This window comes from Marmota monax, unplaced genomic scaffold (genome assembly GCF_021218885.2).
Source record: "Marmota monax isolate L192 unplaced genomic scaffold, Marmota_monax_Labrador192_F-V1.1 WCK01_AAM20220418_F8-fsc00064, whole genome shotgun sequence".
Classification (NCBI taxonomy): Eukaryota; Metazoa; Chordata; class Mammalia; order Rodentia; family Sciuridae; genus Marmota; species Marmota monax.
Window position 1 is genome coordinate 535,032 of NW_026694542.1, and position 24,176 is coordinate 559,207.

The window sequence follows — 24,176 nt, forward strand, 5'->3', positions numbered from 1 at the left end:
CAGCTCTAAATGGAAACCAGAACAACGTTTTCCAGCCCCTTCATTCTGATGACTGATGGAAGGAACAAAGAGTGGGAGGAGGGATATACTTGCCTAGTGGATGGAAAACAAACAGACCGGCAAATTACTATACCTCTAGTACCATAGAATTCTGCAACCATACTGTTTGTATTATATATGTATTGGGGAAAGTTAGAGATGGTGACCTTCATTAGAAGTGTCTGGAGGGGATAAGAGTCAGTTGGTTTTGAAAGATGTTGAAGCCTTGAAATAATGTGCCCATATGATGAATTTTTAAATATTAAAACCCTTTATAAAAATACCACTGATAATAGGCTGTGTCCCCTCATTCCCCCACTACAGATCTGGACAAGTGGAGACACTTGTTTAATAATAGCTTGTCTCAGTAGCTACCTTTATGTGAGGAAAGGATAGAAAACGTTCAGGACATCATCATTACAGACTCTTCATCTACAAAGTTCCAGCAGCAGTGACGCCTACACAGAAGACTTGGAACTGCAGACAGAGGTTGGGGTCACCTCAGTGTAACATCTCTAGACGCTGTCCAACCAAAAGTTCCTTTTTTTTTTTTTTTTTTTTTTGCGGGGTGGGGATGAAGAAGGAAGCAGAATGTACTAAAAAACTAAAATAATTTCATGGCTGACTTTCTCACATTTTTTATTTTGGCGGAGAGGAGGGGCTTTCGGGTAGAATTTCACATCATCTGGAGTGAAAGGAGGGAGGATGGGAAAGCTCAGCCCTTCACCCAAGAATAACCCAGTAATGACATCTGTACGCGTGGGAAGTGTTTCCCTCCACACTGGGAGGATCTGAGACTGCACCCCAGTGGGATTCCCTGCTTGAATTGGGAGGCCATTCAGAAGGCGATGGCATATCATAATGAGAGCGCCAAGGGCTTATCCGGCCAGGAATGAAATGACAGGGAAGAGACTGGAAGGCGCAGGGGCATCCCCCAGCTTGTAGGTGGGGACTATGCACTAGTGGCTAAAGTGCCAGGTGACCGATGTGGCTCGTGCCCTCTCCTGAGGGTCTGGTAGGGACGTGACGCTGCTGGGCACCGTGTCGGAGTCACGCGAGACGGCCCAGCTGTGCCCAGCGGGCCAGCGCCAGACCCTGGCGTCCTCCATCTTCTCTCCTGAGCTCCCCCTGCTCCAGCTGCCTGAGCCACGGACCGCAGCACCACACACCCCCGCGGGGGGGGACGCCGCGCCCCATCCCCGCCCCCGGCCCCACCCCAGCCCCCCCGCGGGGGCCCTGACCCCACCGCCGGCGGGCACTGGCTGAGCTCCGAGGCAGTGAGTCGGCAGCGGGGACGCTCAGAAGGGGTCCGGGCAACTGGGGGCGGCGGCGGCCGGGCCGGGGCTCCCCCCCCGCCCGCGCTCGCCGCCGCGGTGGTGCGTCCCGGAGGTTACCGGAAGTGGCCGCGCTCGGCGCTGCCATGTTGAGGAGCCGCCGCTGCCGCTGCCGCCGCCGCCGCCGCCGCTTTGTTGTCGCCTCCTCCGGCTGAGGAGGCTCCCCGAGCGGGGGGAGTGGGGAGGAGGGGGGTCGGCCACCGCAGCCATGGAGGCCAACTGGACCGCGTTCCTGTTCCAGGTACTGGGGGCCCCCCCGGGGGGGCCGGGGGGGACAGGGGGGCCGGGCCCCGGGCTGGCGGGCGGGCGGGCGCTCCTCCTCCCCTCCCTCCCGGCTCCGCTCTCCGGCCCGGCCTTAATCCCCCTTTGTTTTTCCGCCTGCCCGCCCCGGCGGAGCCCGGCTGCTGAGGTGAAAGGAGGCGGCCTCACGGGGTGCGGGGGAGAGAACAGGCCTCGGGGTGAACCCCGGCCCCCCCCCCCCAGCACACACGCACACACACACCCTTCCCTCCCGCTCTGAAGGGGAAGGGAGGAGGCCGGTGGCTGTCACCACCTCGCGGCCCAGAGAAAGAAGGGCGCCGGGCCGCTGGATAGCGCGGGCCCTCGGTCACTGCGCGCCTGGCCCGGGCCGCGCACCGTGGGGTGAGGGGGTCCCCGGGTCCTACTCTGAGTCTCCTCCCCCCGACACAGTTCATCCATCTTTCTCTCGCACTTCTTTCTCTTTCCCTCCCTCCTCTCTCTTTTTGTGTGTGTGCGTGTGTGTTGACTTTCTGACCTCCTCCTACATCCTGCGGAATAGCGGGTTTCCCTGGGTTCCCCGCCACTCCCCCTTCCCGCCGCCCCCCTCGTGTTTACCCACTTAGAAGGGGGTGTTGTGCTTGTGTCTCCCCTCCCCAAACTTTTTCACTGGGTTTCCTTTTTCTTTCCCAAGCCCCAGCCGAGCCGTGGCAGCTGGCACCCTCTCCCTCTGTCCATCTCTCCCGCCGTCCCATTCAGCTCGGGGAATCCCCCAGCCGGGCCGGGCGGGGCGGGGGCGCGGGGGGAGCGGCGGGGGCCGGGACTCCTGGAGGCCCGACCTTTCCCGGAGCGCTTTTCTCGCGGCCCGCTCGAACGTTTCCTTCAGCCAAGTGGGGAGACCGAAAGCGGAGAGCGCAAACAAAGTCCGCTTACAAAGCCCCTAGATGAGTCACTCATTGGGGTGTTGGTCTTCGCTTTTTGCAAGAAACTTAAAAGCGGTTGTTGCGGATATGTTGACCATCCTCTAACCCTCCCACTTTAGGAAGATCTAGGCTGGAACTTTTTTTTCTGCTTCGTTTCTATTTGCAAACGAAGCATTTAGTGGACAGTGGAGATGAGCTCAACGGAGAAACTTCAGAACCAAGAAACTTCAGAACTGGAGGAGGTTAGGAAGCTCGACACTTTTAAGTGCGTCCTTCCCGCCTCTCTGAGTTATTTTCCTTGTTTGAATACTTCGTGAAATCCCCAACGCGAATCTTTGGCGCGAGGCCTTTCGAAACTAACCAGGAACGGATGCAGAATTTTCAAATTATCCGTCTAGCCTCCGATGCTATCCCAGTGGAGTTAATATAGGGAATTGGAGAATTCAAATCACCTTTTGTGTAGACCTGGTTTATTGTTTTAGGATGTATATTTCAAATGTGGGCAATTTGATTTTTAAGTAATTGTCAAATATTTTGGGGCTTCTTAAAATTGAAAAATACTCAAAATTATGGAATTCATGAGCTTCCCCTTTTGATTTTAATGTTGTTTTATTGTGTTTTGATGAGCTTGATATTAATGTGATAAATCAATCTAAAAATGCATTGAAAAAGAAAGGGTATATTAACTAGCTGGCATCCAGATTGGTAAAGGTGTCAGATGCCTTCTCTAGAAAAAGTTCAGATGGTCATTTTAAAATAAAGGATTGATGGGCCTTAGAAGTAATTTTCACGTGGTTAAAACTATATTAAACCTGTGACTATAAAATTACTGGACATTGGGGGGAAAAACCAAGTTCTTTATGCAAAAGGATAACTCATTTTTGAAAAGCTTTTAAAAATATCTTTTATAATACTTTTAAAAAATTATAATTCTTTCCCTGGACAAAGCAAATGCCTAGTATTTCTTAATCAATTTTTTAAATATTTATTTTTTAGTTATAGGTGGACACAATGTCTTTATTTTACTTTGTGTGGTGCTGAGGATCAGACCCAGTACTTTATGCATGCTAGGCTAGTGCTCTACCTCTGAGCCACAACCCCCAGCCCTCTTGATCAACTTTTAAATAAGATTTTGTATTACTTGATTTTTTTTATATTACTTAAAATCATTTCTCCACCTGATGGAGAAATGTGAAAGCTAATATTTGATCCTGGGTTTGGCGATGTGCACAGTGAAAATTGTTGGATAACAATTTAGAGCTGAGAACAGTTAAGAGGGTAAAAATATCTCAAACTTTCCTATAAAAAGATATGAATAAACCTTAATCAGTTCTGATTTTTAAGTAACTTTCACTGGGGAAATGGAGAATTAGGGTCTCTTGTTTGTTTCCTGGAGCATCCTGTTGAATTTATACTTTAAAGCAATTTAATACCTGCTTGCTTTCCAGATAACTTGGAAAGTGAAAGCCATTGCTGTTAAAATGTTTGATGGATGGTTCTCCTAACAGGACATTCAAGATGTGACTCACTCATGCTAATTTGTTTCAGTACAAAATCTTTACCCTCTGGCACTGGAGATTTCATGGTGCCATATCTACCACCCTGGGTGATGAAATAACATTTCTGTTTTGTTTTTTGCAAGCTCCAGAAAAAGGAAAGCTTGGGCAAGGCTAAAAAATCCTTGCATTTGAAAGAGGAGATAAAATTAAAACTTTGAGTCAATGATGCTAGTCATATGAAAACCTCCCTAGAAGTTATATTTTAAAAATAAGCATCACCCAGGGTGGTAGATATGGCAAGTCGGGAAAACCCAGTTCCCCTCTAAGAAGGCTACATGTAGAAGCGTAGGAATCCTCAGAAAATGATTCCAGTAGTGGTTCTACAGCATTTCACCCAAGAAGCAGGGACCTGATAGGACCTTTGTGTGAGAGTAAACTTCAGCAATGCTGTAAAAATATGTTGCTGCAGACATCTGAATTGGTAAAATGGCAGTAAATGCTTTTAGTACTCCATTGTACTAATGGTTATTTAGAATTGAAAAATGCCTCAAAATGTTATAAGTTTGAACTGTGTCCAAAAGATTTTCATTCCCTACCATCTGATCTGTCACCTTTTGAAATTGTATATCTTGAGCTGTCTTCAACTATTAACCATTTGCATACTGTATGGAAACTTGGTTATCCTACAACCAGGTTGGAAAAGGAATAATACTAGAGTCCAAATTCAGTAGTTTTACTAATGTCACCTAGTAGGTAGACCCCCAACAGTTATAGGAGCTCCACAAATTAGATTAAAAGTGGACTGTAATTCAATATAAGCCTTAAGTCTAGAAAGATACTCATAAGTAATCAGTTTCTGAGAGTGCTTCCAGGACCCAAAGTTTATTTAAATCAGAATTGTTAAATTGAAACTTATAACTCTGGATACCACACCTCCTTATCATTTGGGAAGAATAATTCCAGGCTAAGCTGTTGTGCTGCCATTAAGTAAACATGGAGTATGGTAGATGTTCTTATCCATCAGGGGAGGAGCTGTGTGTAAGTGTGTATCCTTGTTTCTTTCCTTCTTTAATGAGGTTAGCTGATCAAGTGATTATAGAGTGAAAAGGGTAAATAACAGTCTAAAGTATCTAAGATGATGGGATGGGCCCTTCCTAGCACATTGTACGTGTGAAATACTTGGAGCTCTTACCCTCTGAGTGTCTGTGTTCTTTTAGGATTACAAAACTCAAGTATGGGATCTTGGGCTTACTCTCAAGGGCATCAAAATAATATTGTTAAAAAACTAGTTCAGATTTTTTTTTCCATTATTTTCTAAATCTGTGCCTATATGGAGGTGTGGAGAAGTTTGAAAGAATCAAAACCAAGAGAGTAACTTCAGATACCAAGAACCTGATCCACAATGAAATTTTGGTTTCAGTGCAGCTAAAGAAAATTTCCAGACAGTGGCCCAACCCCCAGTTTTGGAGTGGAAAAGCACAGTATACAGCAAATATATAATACTTTATCTAAACCTACAACTGCTGGAAGAAGATGGACATGAAAGGAACTTAAGTGTTTACAGTTTTTTGTTTTGTTTTGTTTTGTTTTACGTAAATCTGTTTTTGAGTTAGGGTTTGAACAGCTAGTGTTGCTAAAGGATACAGACTCTAGTGGAAGATTAAATGACCTGAGAAACAAGTGACAGGTGTTTTGCCATGGGCTACCTGCACAGATGCCTTGCAGGTTGATTAATAGCAGATGTCATTTCATCCAAATCTTTTAATAAAGTGAAAACTTTAAAACTAATAACTAGCATATGTATTTTGGGAGCTAGGTTTCTTTCACCACTTAGCAACAGCTAAGTGTAAATGTTTGGTTTTAGGCCCATGAAGCCTCCCATCACCAACAACAGGCAGCACAGAACAGCTTGCTGCCCCTCCTGAGCTCTGCTGTGGAGCCCCCTGATCAGAAACCATTGCTTCCAATATCAGTAACTCAGTCACTTAAAAGTTTTCTGCTGATGGAAAGGGAGGAACGTGGTGCTTTTTCCTTTACTGGGTAATAGGCAAGTAGATGATTATGTCATTGTGTATGAGTGTGTGTTTGTGTGTTGCTGCAGTAAGGTACTGTTAAATACTTAAGTCTGGGGTATAATTTTTTTGACAAGTTATTTAAACTTGATTTCAGACAAATGCAAACTGATTTCATCAGCTGTTGTGCCCCTTATGAACCAGAGTAGTTTGTAATTCAGTCAGCTATTTGAAAGCAAGATCACTGTCAGCAACTTAGTTGCAAAAGTTTTGTGTCTGCACAGTGATTTTCAACTCTTTGTATTTGGAGCTCTGAGGTGATTGCTGGATCTCTGCTGTAGAGAGTCATGGGCTCTTCTATTGTTTTCTGGTCTCTATTGTCTGGAACATGTTGAATTTTGAAGGTCATTGTGGGAGGCTGAGTTTCTCAAGTGTAAATGTTTGGTTTTAGGCCCATGAAGCCTCCCATCACCAACAGCAGGCAGCACAGAACAGCTTGCTGCCCCTCCTGAGCTCTGCTGTGGAGCCCCCTGATCAGAAACCTTTGCTTCCAATACCAATAACTCAGAAACCTCAGGCTGCACCAGAAACATTAAAGGATGCCATTGGGATTAAAAAAGAAAAACCCAAAACTTCATTTGTGTGCACTTACTGCAGTAAAGCTTTCAGGGACAGCTATCACCTGAGGCGCCATCAGTCCTGCCACACAGGGATCAAGTTGGTGTCCCGGTCAAAGAAAACCCCCACCACGGTGGTTCCCCTTATTTCCACCATTGCAGGGGACAGCAGCCGAACTTCGTTGGTCTCCACCATTGCAGGCATCTTGTCTACAGTCACTACATCTTCCTCGGGCACCAACCCCAGTAGCAGTGCCAGCACCACAGCTATGCCTGTGACCCAGTCTGTCAAGAAACCCAGTAAGCCTGTCAAGAAGAACCATGCTTGTGAGATGTGTGGGAAGGCTTTTAGAGATGTGTATCACCTCAATCGACACAAGCTCTCTCATTCGGACGAAAAGCCCTTCGAGTGTCCTATTTGTAATCAGCGCTTCAAGAGGAAGGACCGGATGACTTACCATGTGAGGTCTCATGAAGGAGGCATCACCAAACCCTATACTTGCAGTGTTTGTGGGAAAGGATTCTCGAGGTACTGTGTTTTGCTTTGTTTTTGTTTTTGTTTTTGTTTTTTTCATTATGGTTATCCGTGAACTTCAGTTTTGTCTCTGTGTGATCTAGTAGATGTATATGAGAATAGATGTGGGCAGGCCTGTGTTATTAGAGGAGATTGATGATAGATAAATATTACGCCTCCAGGTCTGATTCCAGTTTGGTGTGGTTGACAAGTGGTGTCATGGTGATTAGTTTGTTATTTCATTTAAGAAGTCCCTCAGATTCAGGCCTTCATTTAGCATGTGGGTACTTCTTATCATTACAAAAGCTTCCAATTTAGCTGAGCAACTAGACATGAGGTTTACTGTGCAAATCAAGGAAACCTATTTCCTGGAAGTTGGGATGACCTTGGATACTCTTAATAAAACTTGTAGAATGTTTTCCCATTTTTCTGTGGGCACTAACATTTCACTAAGTGCATTTTTAGAGTTAATATGGTAGTAGCCATTCCTGGTAAATGTTAGGACTAAAACTTCGGGTATTTTGTGATTGTAAAGAATCAAGACCTAATATGATTTGATGTTGGCTAGGAGAAAATTAAGTTGTTAATTAATTAATTAACAACTAAGACTTTTTTTATTTATGGTAAGAGAGGTAAGGAGGATTGCACTGGGGGGAGGTGGAGTTGGTAATTCTGCTACTTTCTTTAAAATGCTTCCCCTCAATCTCAAGCACGTAAGCATCACATAAATAACATTTCTCTGTGTGTATTCCATTACATCTTCTATTGAAACTCTCTCTTTCACAGGCCTGACCACTTAAGCTGTCACGTAAAACATGTCCATTCAACAGAAAGACCCTTCAAATGCCAAGTAAGAGTTAAAATGACTTATCCTTAGTGTAGCACTTAATGCACATTATCCAGAAAGTCTGAGTCAGTCAAATCTCGCCGTTCTTGAAAGGTGTAAAATCACTGACTTAAGTAAATGTGGTCCATTTGAATTCTAGTTTTATAAAATATAAATGACAGCTTCTGTTTCTATAAAGCAAGATCATTGAAAAATGTAAGTGTTGTTTTTATTAAGTTATATTTCCCTTTCCTTGTGAAACAGCGGTTTTGGTATAAGAGGGTGAAAGTTGTAATCTTGCAAAAGTTGTTGTATAATTAAAATGAATTTTATAAAAGGTTTTAAATTGATTTTTGGACTGATGGTCAAGGGTGTTTTAACTGTAATAGGAGAAAATAAGAATTTTTATTCCAGATGTGATTATTGACTAGATTTTTGTCTTATGTTACCAAATTGGAACATTTTCTAGTTGGTTGAAATCTCTTCAGGTTAACAATTTTATTTGACTAAGTTATGATAATCAAAAGGTTAAGAACTTTGTTAAATTAATTGACTATTTTAAATATCACTAATCTAAACAAATCCTAATTTGTTGTTAGAAAGTCTGCTTTAGTTATGTTTGTTAATGACTGAAATTTTTTAAAAACATTTTTTTAGTTGTTGATGGACCTTTATTTTATTTATTTATGTGTGGTGCTGAGAATCGAACCCAGTGCCTCACACATGCTAGGCATGCGCTCTCCCACTGAGCCACGACCCCAGCCCAAATGACTGATTTTTTTTAAGTAAATGATTTGAATTCTAAGAAATATCTGGTTGGAGGAAGGAAGCTAATGTCATTGAGTGAATACCTGCTATGTGTGCCAGGCTTTTAAATCCTCTAATAGTTTTGTAATCCAAATCTACAGATTTGGATAGGTTAACTAACTTGTTCAACATTACAGTGGTTAGTGAATGGTGAAGCTTAATTTAAATCCAGGTTTAACTGATTCTGGTTCTCACATCCTTTCTCTACTCTGTGTTGATATATTTTCTTCTACCAAAATGGAATAGTCTAGAATTCACCAAGTATTTTAGTATGATTATGATTCTAAGTAACACATGCAATTAAAATTCAACTAATTCAGTCAGCTTGCTGGCTGACATGGGTAGAGTAATGCATAGAATATAACGTACTTTAAAATGAGTAGAACAGGATAGTCTATATTTAAAAAAAGTTTTCCTCCCTCATGCAGACATGCACTGCTGCCTTTGCCACCAAAGACAGACTACGGACACACATGGTGCGCCACGAAGGCAAGGTATCATGTAATATCTGTGGGAAGCTCCTGAGTGCAGCATACATCACCAGCCACTTAAAGACGCATGGACAGAGCCAAAGTATCAACTGTAATACATGTAAACAGGGCATCAGTAAAAGTAGGTGTTGCTTCAGATTGACTTTTGCATTTCAGAGTGATGAAATCTAAATTTTGAAAAATATATCAAAGGTATTTTCACTATGTTCTCAGGACTCTATTAATGTTCATCTTACATGTTTCCTCCTATCACTAAAATGTGCAAACATGCATCAGTGGAGAGTATGTTAGTGTGGCAACTGTGCTTTACATGCATGTATGCAAACACCATTGATAAGCTCCCCATGCTTGTCTACTAATAACAACCATACCAGAAGAGCAAAATTTCTCCACAACACCTTTTCAGTGTGTCCTTTCTTCTAAAGAGTTTGAATAAAAAGTTCTAGTTTATGGGGGCTGGGGATGTGGCTCAAGTGGTAGCGCGCTCGCATGGTATGCGTGCGGCCCGGGTTCGATCCTCAGCACCACATACAAAAACAAAGATGTTGTGTCCGCCGATAACTAAAAATAAAATATAAAAAAAAAAAAGTTCTAGTTTATTAGAACTGAGGCAGGAGAAACCTACTTGGAAGCTGTGTTGAATACTAGACAATTTTGTTTTTATTTATCATTAAGATTCTTGAGTATCAGCATCTCCTAATTCCAGATCATATTAATAAAATGTCTTTAATGATAACCTTATAGATGAAAACTATGTTAATAAGTTTGCTTTTCAAATTCAAATTTGTAGAGAAATGGAATATCATATCCATTTGAAAGTTTAAATGCTTTGCTCACCTTAATTTCAGAATTGAAGATAAACTATTCCAGAAATATACGGATAAAATTTAATACTTGCATTTACCCAGACTTTAAAAAAAAATTACCATAATCACTAGAAGAAAGTATTTTCCTAATTTTTCATTTTATTGTATATGTATTTTATGCAACAGAAATAGCAAATTCTCAACAACAAAATAGGTAGCCAAAGGGAATGGGAAAAAAATCTTGTGTTTTAAATCTCTTCCATCTTTATTTATTTGTAAGTACATTGTATTTATTATCTAGCATCTTGTACTTTACAAAAATTTACTTTTAGTGTATGTCAAATAAGCAAATATATTGGATATTTTAATGAACAAATGTTGGTGAATCTATGCTAATATTACCCAACGTCTGTTTTTTTTTTTTTTTTTGTAACGGGATTGAACTCGGGGGAACTTGACCACTGAGCCATATCCCCAGTCCTATTTTATATTTTATTTAGAGACAGGGTCTTATTGAGTTGCTTAGCACCTTGCAGTTGCTGAGGCTGGCTTTGAACTTGTTATTCTCCTGTCTTAGCCTCCCAAGCTGCTGGGATTACAGGCATGGGCCACTGAGCCCACCCCCCCCCCTTTTTTTTTTAAGTTGTCAATGAACCAATGAACCTTTATTTTATTTATTTATAAGCTGTGCTGAGACTTGAACCCAGTGCCTCACACATGCTACACAAGTGCTTCTGTTGAGTCATAACCCAAGCCCCCTCAACCTCCATTTTTAAAGACACTTTTTTTTTTTTTTTAAGAGAGAAGGAGAGAGAGGGAGAGAGAGAATTTTAATATTTATTTTTTAGTATTTGGCGGACACAACATGTTTGTTTGTATGTAGTGCTGAGGATCGAACCCGGGCTGCACGTATGCCAGGCGAGTGTGCTACCGCTTGAGCCACATCCCCAGCCCAAGACACTTTTTTTTTTTTAAAGGACAGTTCCTTTATTTACCATACTGTATTTTGCTTGCTTGCTTGCTTGCTTGCTTTGTTTTTGAGTTACTGGGGATTGAACCCAGGGGCCTCATGCTTGTGAGGCAAGCACTCTTCCACTGAACTACATCCATAGCCATAAGACACTTGCTTTTAAATATAGCAAAGAATTCTTTTCTCCTTTGTATAGGTTTTTCCTAGTTCTCTAGATTTTTTTAAATCAATTTGTTTATTTTGATAAATACAGAAACAAGCAGAAGAAAAGATGAACTATAGTAAGTGCTATTAAATGATAGAGGTCACAAAGGCATAAGGAGTTAAAGTACTTTAGATTTTGGAAAAATGGTCACACTTTTTCAAGGTAAATATAGTGTTTGGGGTTTGTCTTTGGAATAGCATGCATGAGTGAAGAGACCAGCAATCAGAAGCAGCAGCAGCAACAGCAACAGCAGCAGCAGCAGCAGCAACAACAACAACACGTGACAAGCTGGCCAGGGAAGCAGGTAGAGACACTGAGACTGTGGGAAGAAGCTGTCAAAGCAAGAAAGAAAGGTAAGATGAGGCATCCTAGTGTTCTAAGTATGGCTTGAGAAATCTTTTCATTTAGTATGCCAAGTAATCAAAAGAGAGAAATCACAGTTTAGGATATCTAGCTTTATGGAAACATGTAAATACCTCCTGTTGGCAACAGTTTACAGACAAATGTTTATTACTAGAAAATTGGGCTCCTTTTTTTTTTCTTTCTAAAATATTCCCATCTTTATAGATAGATGGATTAAATATCCTTGGGTGTATGGAAGTTCTTGTAACTATGTTGTTTTCTGCATTTTAGTGTTCTTTCTGCATTGTATTCTTTGTTACATGATTCAGAATCTATAATGCTGATGTCTTTCTCCATGTCTCACCCTTAATCTCCTTCCATCTATCACTGGGGCTAGCCTTAGCTTAACTTCTTTGCATTTCTGTAGAGACATTGCTGTAAATGTTAAAAGTTAAGATTGATTCATTTTCTCTACATATATCAGTTGGAGGATCAGTTTTCAATTTAATAGTTACAGATTTGACTTCTGGACTATTGTATAAGTTATTTCAAATAAATCATTTTGTCATCCCCACTATGAGCCATAGGCCGTTACTAAATTCCTTGTTTTTTTCCTGCATGACTTACTGCTTTAAGATCTAAGGAATCTCCTGAATATAGGATCACCTGTATATAATTCCTTTGCTGTGTAGGTTTTTTTTTTTTCCTTCCATATTCTACTTTCAAATATTGTGGCTGTTCCCTTCATCAGCTCCCTCTAAACATACTGTACTTGAATAAAGATAAAAGGAATAGCATCCTTCTTCATATATCTACTGGCATTGGAGGTGTGCCTCTTGTTCCTATCTTCCAAAGGAAGATTTGTCATTTTGATACAATGTTTAGTGGTATGAAAATGGGTGGAGAATGGGGAGGAAGATAGGAACTGGCAGTGGGAGCCAAAAAATGTAGTGCTATGATAAATATAGAGTGTGTTGAAAGGATATTAGAGAAGTAGTAGAAATTAGTGTTTTAAGTCTTAGTAAAAGGATAGTGTTAAGGCCAGAGGTTTAGGTCAGTGGTTGAGCATTTGCAAGGTTGTGGATTTGATATCCCTAGCACTGAAAAAAAAAAAAAAAAAAAGACACTGTTAGATCAAAAAGAAAACACTGGAGGTTGGGGATGGCACACAACGTGAAAATTCCTGCTTTGGAGAAAACTATCCTTAGTGATGCCTCCATTACCTCAAAAGTGAGTTATCTTTCTCTCCCATTCTCTCTCTTTCTACACTCTTCTGTTTGGTATTGTATTTCAGTTTGCTTTTGCACAATAAGATTTGATTGTTTAGTTCATCTTCTGACCTCTGTGGAACAAAATGCTATTGTGCTCCCTTTTGTACCATGAATGTCTCTGGAAAAGACCACTGATGTTAGAAACTTCTATATCCATGTTAGTATATGCTGCTTTTGGGGGGAGAGGAGATTCCTGAACTGAAAACACAAATTTGAATCAGCAATGACCTTTTAAATATTAGACCCAAGAAAAGTAATATGAGTTCCCAAACCTAAATGAAAATCAGATCATCACTGATGGAGCTTCACAGATTTCCCAGGTTTTAATCTCAGTTTCACTATTGAACTTCCTAGGGATACTTTTTTTTTTTTTTTTTAAGCTCCCTAGATAGATGACTTTGATCATCAGCCAGGTTTAGGAATTCCTGGCATGGAGTTTGAAGTATATCAAAGTTATATTGATCAATAAAGGGCTGGAGGGGAGTTTGGGCGGGGGGGCACCTGAGGTGATTTGAACCCTAAGTGACCACGCACAGACCTCCATCTTTAATTTTGAATGCACTTCTCATTTTTGAGAGCCAAATCACCACCAGTCCACCACTCTGTCCTCATTGCTGTTTTATGGCACATCAGCTGGTGGTGCTGAATTTTTGAGAGGTAGGCTAGGGGTGTCACCTTTAAGGGAAGTTTTTTAAAGAAGTGCTAAGGCATTGCTGGATAACAAGTATCCCCCAACTCTTTATGGTCTTCTTGCCTGGTTTTCTTTCTTGGTATGCTTGGTGGTGTGTGTTATATGTGCCATCAAAAGATAACTGGGCATAAAGTAGGTGATTTTGTCAGCATCAGATAAAGAATAGGAAGTGTGTGTGAGAAGGAGAACACAAACCTATTGTAGTCTTTTTTAAATTCAGAAACTACAAGTTTATTTAACTAGAACAATTTTTCTATGACTCAAATAAATAGATGATATTAAAATAGCTTGCATAACCATTCCTTAGTTATACATTTTTAAAACCTTAACAGAATATAGCATCACTCCTGAGAAGGCTTTAATATACCATCAAGTATATACACCTCTCTCTGCTAATTAGTGTGCTTTATGAGAAGATTTTTCAGATTATCTATTATTGTGTAACCATTGGCCCAGCTCTGTGTAAATAATCTCTTTTTGCTTGGTCTGCTGGTGGTTGGCTCGACCCAGAAAGTCTTTAAAATTCAGAAGAACTGCATGAAGAGGTAGTGAGAACACTTAGCTCTACTTGGTATCTTTGCCCCCCAGAATGCCTTAACAGAAGTTAAGTGATCCTCCCAACATCACTATGAGGTAGGTAAGTAAATCTGAATTTTAAACCAAAAGCCCAAAGGTAAACAAGTTGCCTTAGTCTTTACAGGAGGTATAGCACCAGAGAAAAGATTTGTATACTGGGATCCCTGGTTCCCAGGGTTGTATTCAGAGGGAACCTGTCTTCCTGTTGGCCACTGATAGAAAACTGTAATTTGATTTATTAAACGTTTGTCCTTTTTAATTAAAAGAAGTAATACAGAAACTATTTGTGAATTTTATTCATTTTTTTGAGAGTCTAAATCCCCTTTTGTCTTCTCATTTTAGAAGCTGCTAACCTGTGCCAAACCTCCACGGCTGCTACGACACCTGTGACTCTTACTACTCCATTCAATATAACATCCTCTGTGTCTTCTGGGACTATGTCAAACCCAGTCACAGTGGCAGCTGCAATGAGCATGAGAAGTCCAGTAAATGTTTCAAGTGCAGTTAACATAACCAGCCCAATGAACATAGGGCACCCTGTAACTATAACGAGTCCATTATCCATGACCTCTCCTTTAACACTCACTACCCCCGTCAATCTCCCCACCCCTGTCACTGCCCCAGTGAATATAGCACACCCTGTCACGATCACATCTCCAATGAACCTGCCCACACCTATGACATTAGCTGCCCCTCTGAATATAGCAATGAGGCCTGTAGAAAGCATGCCTTTCTTGCCCCAAGCTTTGCCTACTTCACCGCCTTGGTAAACAGTATTATAATATCAAAATATGGGTTAAAGTAAATATTTACCAGCAACTTACTCTTAGTTGATTAAAGCAAAAAGCAGACCATGAAATTGGGGAATTATATTACATTAGTTAATAAGACTGTAGTAGCATTTTCCTCCAATTTGGCTGGGATTGTTCAAAGTAGGGTGTATATGTAACTTTATCACTGGACCACTTTAGTTTAATCAGAAATTCCTTTTAGCTGACAGCATTGCTTAAAAAGAATAGTACTTGGCAAGATGAAATGCCAGAATTAAAACCAATCATAAAAAAAATAAAACCCATCAAAATTCAAAAACAAAACAAACAAAAAACAGCATTACTGTTTCTAATCCCAAGAAATCATTTTATTCTAAACACTAGCAGAAACTTCTCCCTATACAAGGTGGATGGCTGATTTTTAACTTAAAATTCTAAATCCACAGATTGAGAGCTAGTGTAGAATTGTCTGTTTATTGTTTTTATGAGTAAATACATGCATTATCATAATAAAATGCATTTCAGAGAATATGCATTTTACCTTTGGGAATATGTTAATTTCAGGCAGCATTCCCTATGGGAAAGGTGATATCAGCTCTGATATGCAAAGCATATGATAATTTATCATTCTAACTTCAACATATAATAGGGATTGTGACCTGATATTTGGAGATGTAAATATTGCTCAGCATATTAATCCTGATGGAATATAGCATTGTAGTTGACTTTTTAAAAAAAATTTTAAAAATATATACAAATTGTGTTTTGGTAAGAAAGGCCACAATTGACAGGAGAAGTCAAATGTAAGGACCCACAGGTCATAACAAACAGAGGCCAGTGGGACTCCTGTTCAGGAGCCAAGGTGTACTTTGGAACAATTTAAATATATTGCTTTAAATTGGAAGACGCTGGAGGCACTGGGATGTAATATGCCCCTCTCTCTCCCAATCAGAGCCTGTTGATGTTGCAACAGGGACAGATGTGTTAGATGCTCACTAGAGTTTATGTCTTATATTAAATTGTATACAGTTTTTATTCTAACCACTAACTAGGTAGTATGCCCCTTCAGAACAAGCAGAGTATATCTTTTTTTTTTTTCCTCCTTCCGTTTAATCAAGTATTGTGCAGATTTGTTCAACTTTGTAAATATGGACATCACTTTTTTTTTTCTTTGATAAAACACTTGTATCAGCTTTGTGGTGTTTTCAGGGAGACGGCTGTCTGTACTCTCTGTAGAAACCCAGCAATGATTGTGCACGTTGAGACATGTACTTTTTATTTTTTAGCAGGACATTTTATCTCTGTACATAAGGTAGAAACCAAAAGCTAGGGAAACAGATGCTCTTTACACCATCATGCCACACATTAATGTTTGTAAAGCATTGTGTTTAAAAAGAGTTAACTAAAACCAGGATGCTGTGATTTTTTTTTTTTTTAGTTGCAATGATTTTTTTTTTTTTTCATTTTTAATCTTGCAGTTAAGACAAATGGAAATTAGTTGTGTTGATCCTGCAGAATGTTTGCAGGACTGACTATCAAACTGGATGGCTTCCGTTTATACCCCACTGTGTCAGTTCAAGCATAAAAAATACCTTGTGTCTGAGGCAGACTTCCTATATCAGGGATAGGTATCTGTATGTCATTATACAAAACAGTTCTAGGGGGTTGAACTACATAGTAAAAAATAAATAAATAAATAGTACCTAGTGTAAAATAATTTTATAAATGATCTTTTGTACTTTAGGACATTAAATTGTACAACTTTTGTATATATAAAAGCTTAGGAACTTTCTGTTTAGCAGGAAGGCAACACATTCCTACACTTTTAATGTATATGTTTGTTATAATGTCCATGTAAACATGCCCTATGTTTGTGCCTTTTAATTAGTTTGTCTCAATAAACAAAATGTAGAGAAAAATATGTAGCTATGACTTTGTTACAATTGTTCTTATCCACAGTACAAAAATGGTTTGTTTTTAATATGTAGAGCATTATGTGTGGACTACTGGAAGGACTCATGTAGGGAAGGCCCAGGAATGGCCCTTCCGAGGCCTGGATTGGGAGGGCAAGGACCACGTTTGGAGGAAGCCCACATTTTCTGGCGTGCAGACCACCCAAGACTGGGTTCTTGGCTCTGCCTGGGTCCAGTCATTTCTTTCTGGTATACTGGCAGTCATAATTCTCCATGATTTAGACAGCCCAGGCTTCCTCCATAGTGGCCCAAGGAGCAGTTCTCAATGGGGGCAGATGTGATGGGCTCTACCCCCAGGCTAGAGTGTGGTTGTCAGTATCCTGAAAGTATTAGTTCTTAAAAAAGAAAAAAAAAAGATATATACTAGAAATGATTGTTTTATCAATTCATTGTATAATAAACAGGAGTGAGACTTCATTGTATGACTTCAGTTAAAATGCTATTTTGTATGCATTCTTTATTCACTTATGAAGCTTGTCTGCAATAATGAAACGACGTCGTGTCTTCTTTTGGGAGGGAGCAAGTTGATGGCAGGATTGGAGTGAGGGCGGGCCACTGCAAAGGGGGCCAAACGGGTTATGTGGTGAAACTCTCCTGTGTCTTGGAACTGGAAATGAGTTGTGATGCTGATGAACTGATTCAGCCAGGTGTTGAAGGCACGACGGCCACCGCTCTTCTGAAAGGCAGAGTATGTTTTTCCCTTCTGGTTATAACGTGGTTGAGAGCTTCCCCTTTATCAGATTGGCAGCTAAACGGTTGTATTAGATAATCCTCAAATCTGACATCCAACCTGTTATGCTCTAGGGCTCGCTGCTTGGCCTGCATTTGCCTTGTATTGTGTATCCATTCCCTCCTAAGGTGTGCTCCTAAATGAAGGTTTCTATGTAAGCAGATGATGATTTTACCTGTCAATACCAGCACTGTATTACTAACATGCAAAATACTGCAGATTTATTTTGACAAATTAAAGTTAACCAGTCACAAATGTTATGATGGATTGCTTAATACCTCAGAAGCTTCATCAATTTTCGATGATAGAGAAATTTTTGAAGCACTACTTCTCCAAGTGTATACTTCTCAGTATTGGGCTGAAAGGGAGGGAGGGACCATGTTGGGCTGGTTGTTATCTCCATACCACAGAAGACAAAGGGTGAAAAGGCATTAGACTGACCGCAGAGGGAAAATACCCCTGCCAAGCATCTCCACTGAGGACCAACAACGTGCTGGACTATAGTGGGCACTAAGGGTCTTGTAAAAGTGATTAAGACATGGTTGCTGCTACCAAAGCAGCTGTCAATGGAGGTATGACCAATACACAAATGACAGTATCACTAGACAGTGAATCAAGATGGTTCTGACACTTCATTTATCAAGAAAGTATTACACACCTCCATCTGTTTATATAGAATTGAGGCTTCCCAAACTTAATGTGATAATTGCTTTAGTCTCTATTGACTCAGTGAATATAGCTGGAGGTAAAGTATTTGTCCTGTTTTTCTCTTGTGAACAGGGGAAGTTTTATTTCACTGAATTGCAGTTAATCTTTCCAGTCCCAGCTATCCAGATGTCTCTGCTCTTTGCAAAAGGGCCCTGTTGTTTGGTCCTCTGTGGAGAGACCTGGTTTGAGAGGTAGAGGGGATAGTGGAAGTTTTTATTTCAGTATCCTTAAGAATCACTGGACAGAAAGTCCAATCTGTTGGTGGATTGGAAATCACTTTCCCCTCCTACCTTTCTCCTACCCTAATACACTATTCTCTGCATTTCCTCTTTGAAGAGCCTTATAGCCTGAAAGAGTTATCATTTGTTCCCATATGGATCTCTACATCTGTCTACTGCTGGCCTGTACCTAAAACAGGTAACTGGATCATCTCTCCTTAAACCCATGGGGCAGGCAGGTCAGTGTACAATGATCCAGGCAGGGCTGAATGCTAACTGAGTTTGGGCAGTAGTCCAGATTCCAGCTTCTCTTGGTGGCCACCTTTGGGCAATGTAAGGCCCATTTAATTCCCAAAAAAGGGATGGAGGGTCAAGGGCTTTACTTCAGATCTTTGTGTGGTCAATCAAGCCTTCTCCCTGAATTTACCCACTAGGGGTTGGCTCGTTAGTCTTCCTTTTCCCAAGACAGGCACTTGACACAGACGTTGACTTTGGACCATGAGGATTTATTTATATACATCGCTGTACAAAAACTGTCCTGCCATGGTAAAGGAATGAATTCACATACTTCAGATCCTATATCACCACTGACTTGCACCATAATTTTAGACATTTTCTTCATCACTATGTTAAATTAATATCCTGCCTTCCAACCCCTAAATATCCCGTGGAAGAGAACAAAAAAATAAGAACTTAAAACCACTACTCATATTGGAATGAATCCTTTCTAGTGTATGTAACTTAGCCATAAGTTATTAGCAGGAACAAAAATGTGGAGTGTTTTGTAAATTCTTGTTTTTGGAATTTCCTCAAAGTGAAGTCCAACTGCATTTTGGCTGTGTCAACCCAGGCTAAAGATGGACATTTGAAGAAAACATTCTGTTCTGCAGGAAGCTATTCCTTTGGCATGACGGCTGGGTAGTTTGAGAAGACTAAGGGGGAATAGAAGGGACATACCTTTTCAGAAATGGTCCTGTAGCTCAGGCTGGCAGGCAGTGTTCAGGTTCAAGACTGGGGCAGATGTGCCAATTCTAGAGAATGCTCACTGAAAACAGAGCTAGCTTCCAAGAGATTGAGATGGGAATCTAGGCTTTTGTAAATCTTAGGGGCAGTCAGGGCCCTCAGAGCCTTCAACCAGATCTAAAGATCTGACTTGGATCCCTAAGGACCTTGCTTCAGAACCAAGAAATTCCTACCTTTGTTAGTGGTGGGAAAAGAGCCAGAGGGAAATCAGTCTTGTGTATGTGAGGGAAGGGGACAAGGAAGTCTTGGAGATTACAAAGAGGCTAAGGAAGAGGAGAGAGAGATTTTGAAGACAATATCCTTGGGCTAACTGTGACATCACCCCTCCCTCACCTCCCTTCTTTCCCCAGGCACCTCTCCCTGAGCTGGATCTGATTATTCAGAGGACTCTAGTCAGGCTGCTAGTCCAAGCCAGCTGTGATCATTTCAACTACTGTCAATAGGCAGAAAAGAAGGTGTGCTTTTCTTGGCCAGATAAAAGATAAAATCAGTAGCTGAAGAAACAGGCAAGATTCAAGTAATGAGGAGGGAATCCAGGAGTTGGAACCTATAAGCCACTTCCTGCTACAGGAGGAAGAGGACCCATTCCTTCCTGGAATCTCCGAGTTTCACAAGAGTCCAGGCCCTGATTCCAAGGGAGCCCTCTCCAATATAAGGGACTTCTGTCACTTTGTCAGCCCAAGGGTTTTGTCATCAGGGACCTCTAAGGGAGAAGAATGGGGTGGGTCTTTGGGAAGAGAAGGAGAAAAGAGGCAAAACAATAGCTTCCACTGTCCCATGGGCCTAGAATACCCTCCCCACAATCAACCCTCCAACACACTTTTGGACTGTAGGTTCCAAAAGTTTTGCCAGGCCTAAATCTGTTCCAAATTAGTAGGGCATGGCAGACTGAGATTTTTTTTGGTGATTTTGCCCTTCATGGATAAATCCCAATGTCTAGGAGATCTGAAATACAACAAGGAATCAAGCCAAGGCTAGAAACAGGAGTAGGTTGCAAAGTAAGTGAGGAGGCCCTCCAGAGGATCCAGAGCAGAGGGATGGAATGAAGGGGTGGGGGATCACAATATAGGGTTGTGATCAAGAGAAGAAGCTTAGAATCTGACAGGGCCAGGTATAGCAAATCTAAGATGAGCTACTTGGAGCTGTGTGACCTTGGGCAAGGTATAACCTCTTCGGTCTCTTTCCTCAGCTGTAAAATAAGGACACCAATAACTCCAATATAGTATAGTTTTGATTCAATTCATACAAAATGGCTAGCACGGAGCCTGATATAGAATATGAACCCTCAAATCTAATGCTTCGTGTCTCCACCTGGTCTTCCTTCTTTCCTGTCTCAGTCATGGCAACATTAGTTTGCTCAAAGACATCCCTTGAAAGACCTGCAAATGAGCTGACTGCCATCTTCCATTGCTTCCTCACCTCAGAGATTTGTTTTGTTTTGTTTTTTACTTGATATGGAAACAAAAGCTTCATTACCGAAATGAGAAAATTTGACGGGAAACATCTGAGAAGCAGCTAATGGAAGGTTGGATCTAGATATGACAGGGAGGTTTTCGGTTAAACCCTGGGAAGAACCACCAAGCTGGAAGACTCGTGCCTATCTGGGGATGGTACATCCTGCTTGGAGAAGTGTTCCATCGCACTTCTCTTCCCCATATTAACTGCTTCCAGAGAAGGCTCCTGTATAGCTGCAATTTCATCCTCCTGATAATCAGGGAGTTAGTTCTTCCGAATAGCTAGCTGCAAACTTCTTCTTTCATTTCCAAGAAGAAAGGGGAGGGCACCACCACCTACCAAGGTTGTTTGGAGAAGAGGCCTGACATCCTTCTAGACCAGGTCGCTCCAGAAGCTGTCCTCATAATTGCATCTGCTCTCACGGGGGGTCTTGGACTCAGGGTCTGAGGGAGGAGTCCCACAGAGCGCAAGACAAATGCGGGTGTTGTCATGGCTGGATCATGCAGGCCTAGCATTCGCTGCTCTCCACTTTGGGGGCCTAACCTCCTTTTGCCAGCTTCTGGGCATCCTCTCAGTCTCCTTCTCCCTAGATCTTGGAGCCAGGGATTGGGCCCGGGGCAGGGGTGGGGTAGGGAGGGCAGACAAACAACTCTTGGGCGTGTCGGCCCCGCCCCGACTGGAGCATCGCCGAGCTGGGATTGGCTGCTATCTCCTGGGTTGTGATTGGTCGGATGTCGGTCAGGCTGCTCATTCACAGCTTTACTACTGTGTCTACCTTCTGCGCTCCGACAATAGTTGTACTCATTCTATGTAAATAGGCAAGATTCAGTTCCATTGTTTTCGCAGATCATGTGCTGTCAAATGCAAAGTTGGTTCCCTCAAGGATGACTGAATCTGTCCGTTTAGTGCATCCTACCTCCAAATCCCTCGTGTGCAAGAGATCTGGAAGAGGCCTCTGGGAAACTGTGGAGGGCTGCGTTTTGCACACCCAGGCAAGGCTATGGCTTATCCTGGGAGGTCGGTGGTTCGCTAGGGTGGCCCTTTTTTTTTTTTTTTTTTTTTTTTTTGGTCAGCACCAGTCCTTTCTACTATCTATACTTATGTCACATTTCTTGCCTTTGATCACACTGTTCCACGTGTTAGGAATGCTTTTTCTTCTCATTCACCTATCACCTAGTACATTTTATTTATTAATTTTCTGGGGTTGGAACGGGGGGGGGGCACTTTGTCACTGAGTTACATCTCCTGCCCTTTTTATTTTTTTTATTTTGAGAAAGGGTCTCACTAAAGTTGCTTAGGGCCTTGCTAAGATGCTGACTGAGGCTGGCCTCAAACTTGGGATCCCCCTGCCTCGGTTTCCAAGTTGCTGGGATTACAGGTGGGCATAACTGGCTGGCCTTCATCTACTTCCAAAATGCAGTTAAATGCTATTTTAACTAGGATCTCCCTCAAAGGAAAAAGCTGATGGCCGGGCTTAGGCAGAGAAAACACAAAGTGAACATTAGGGAAAGAAAATTGTTTTTATTTGGAAATGTTTCCAAATTTGCAAAATTGAAAATACTACAGTTAACACATATGTACCCTTTATCCAGATTTAATGAGTTGACACTTTATCCCTTGCTTAATCACTTGTGGGCTCTATAAACCTAATTTTTTTCAGGACTATTTCAGAGTTCTGTATCTATAGTCCCTCCCCTAAATACTTTCCTGTGTGTTTACTAAAAATAAAGACACAATATCTTTATTTTACATTTATGTGGTGCTGAGGATTGAACCCAGTGCCTCGTGCATGCTAGATGAGTGCTCTACCACTGAGCCACAACCCCCCCCCAAAAAAAAAGATTTCTCCTGAGAAGTAGCATCCATTAATGTTCTGATTCAATCTTTACTAAAAATAGGGAAATACTTGTGGGTTGGGGCTGGGGCTCAGTGGTAGCGCACTTGCCTGGCATATGTGAGGCACTGGGTTCGATTCTCAGCACCACATATAAATAAATAAAATAAAGGTCTATCAACAACTAAAAAAAAGTTTAAAAAATGGGGAAATACTCTTACATAGCCCATTTATTAATTTTATATATTTATATTTATTGTATTTAATCTACCATCCATAATCCAATTTTATCAATATTTCTTTTCTCCTCAAGTATAAGATCAAGTCTAGGGCCAGGTACCACATGTCATTGTCATGTTTCTTTAGTCTTCTTAATTCTGGAACATTTATATATCTGAAGAATTTTAAAGATATCCCTGCCTTATTTTTTTACTAGAACATTCCTCATTTTGTGTTTGTCTGACATTTCCTCATGAAGTTATGCATTATTATGCATTAGCTGGAATACTGCATAGCAATGTGTCCCCAGGATATCCCATCTGGAGGCATGTGATGTCCCTGACTCCCTCATATGACATGAATTTGGACCATCTAATCAAAGTGTTGTCTAATTTCCCCACCATATGAAAGCCTCCCCCTACACATAACTAATCAGCAATCTGAAGGGAGACACTAAGAACTTCCAAATATCCTATTCTTCATTAAGATTTCCCCTGGGCCAGGTGTGGTGGTGCATGCCTGTAATCCCAGTAGCGGGAGGCTGAGGCAGGAGGATCTCGAGTTCAAAGCCAGTCTCAGCAAAAGCAAGGTGTTAAACAACTCAGTGAGACCCTGTCTCTAAATAAAATGCAAAATAGGGCTAGGGATGTGGCTCAGTGGTTGAATGCCCCTGAGTTCAATCCCCGGTACCCACCCCTGCCAAAAAAAAAAAAAAAAAAGATTTTTCCTGAGAAGTAGCATCCATTAATGTTCTGATTCAATCTTTACCATGATGATCAAAAAGAAAGTGAGGAGCTTAAAGAAGATAGAAACAGGGGCTGGGGTTGTGGCTTAGTGATAGAGCGCTCACCTAGCACGTCGAGGTGCTGGGTTCGATCCTCAGCACCACATAAAAATAAATAAAATAAGGGCATTGGTCCAACTACAACTAAAAAAAAATATTAAAAGAGAAAAAGAAGACAGGAACATATCAGAACATCAAGAGACAGCAAATAGCCCAATCTACCACAATCTAAGCACTGAAATAAATAATAATAATAAATGTTAAACTGTTGAAGAAAAATGATAATCCATGAAACCACGCAT

The 24,176-nt window shown here is 41.2% G+C and overlaps 1 protein-coding gene across 2 annotated transcripts; it reads left to right on the plus strand.

Moving 5' to 3' along the window:
• The first annotated feature begins 1,437 nt into the window (after window positions 1-1,437).
• On the plus strand, window positions 1,438-17,893 carry Vezf1 (vascular endothelial zinc finger 1). 2 transcript variants are annotated; one of them, XM_046420539.2, is made up of 6 exons: window positions 1,438-1,614; window positions 6,496-7,190; window positions 7,962-8,025; window positions 9,219-9,420; window positions 11,478-11,633; window positions 14,503-17,893. In XM_046420539.2, the coding sequence occupies exons 1-6, from the start codon at window positions 1,582-1,584 to the stop codon at window positions 14,928-14,930; spliced, it is 1,578 nt and encodes a 525-aa protein (XP_046276495.1). In that variant the 5' UTR covers window positions 1,438-1,581; the 3' UTR covers window positions 14,931-17,893. The 2 variants fall into 2 exon arrangements, with proteins under 2 accessions (XP_046276495.1, XP_046276496.1); XM_046420540.2 differs by having other exon boundaries at window positions 1,441-1,614; window positions 9,237-9,420.
• Window positions 17,894-24,176: the final 6,283 nt, after the last annotated feature.

What these genes read in the sequence shown, in the direction of transcription:
- Vezf1 (XM_046420539.2), top strand. Translation starts at nt 1,582, where the DNA reads ATGGAGGCCAACTGGACCGCGTTCCTGTTCCAG. An exon ending in AAAGACCCTTCAAATGCCAA is followed by an intron (nt 8,026 to 9,218) that starts GTAAGAGTTAAA and finishes ATTTAAAAAAAG; the next exon opens with TTTTCCTCCCTCATGCAGAC. An exon ending in TGTCAAAGCAAGAAAGAAAG is followed by an intron (nt 11,634 to 14,502) that starts GTAAGATGAGGC and finishes TTCTCATTTTAG; the next exon opens with AAGCTGCTAACCTGTGCCAA.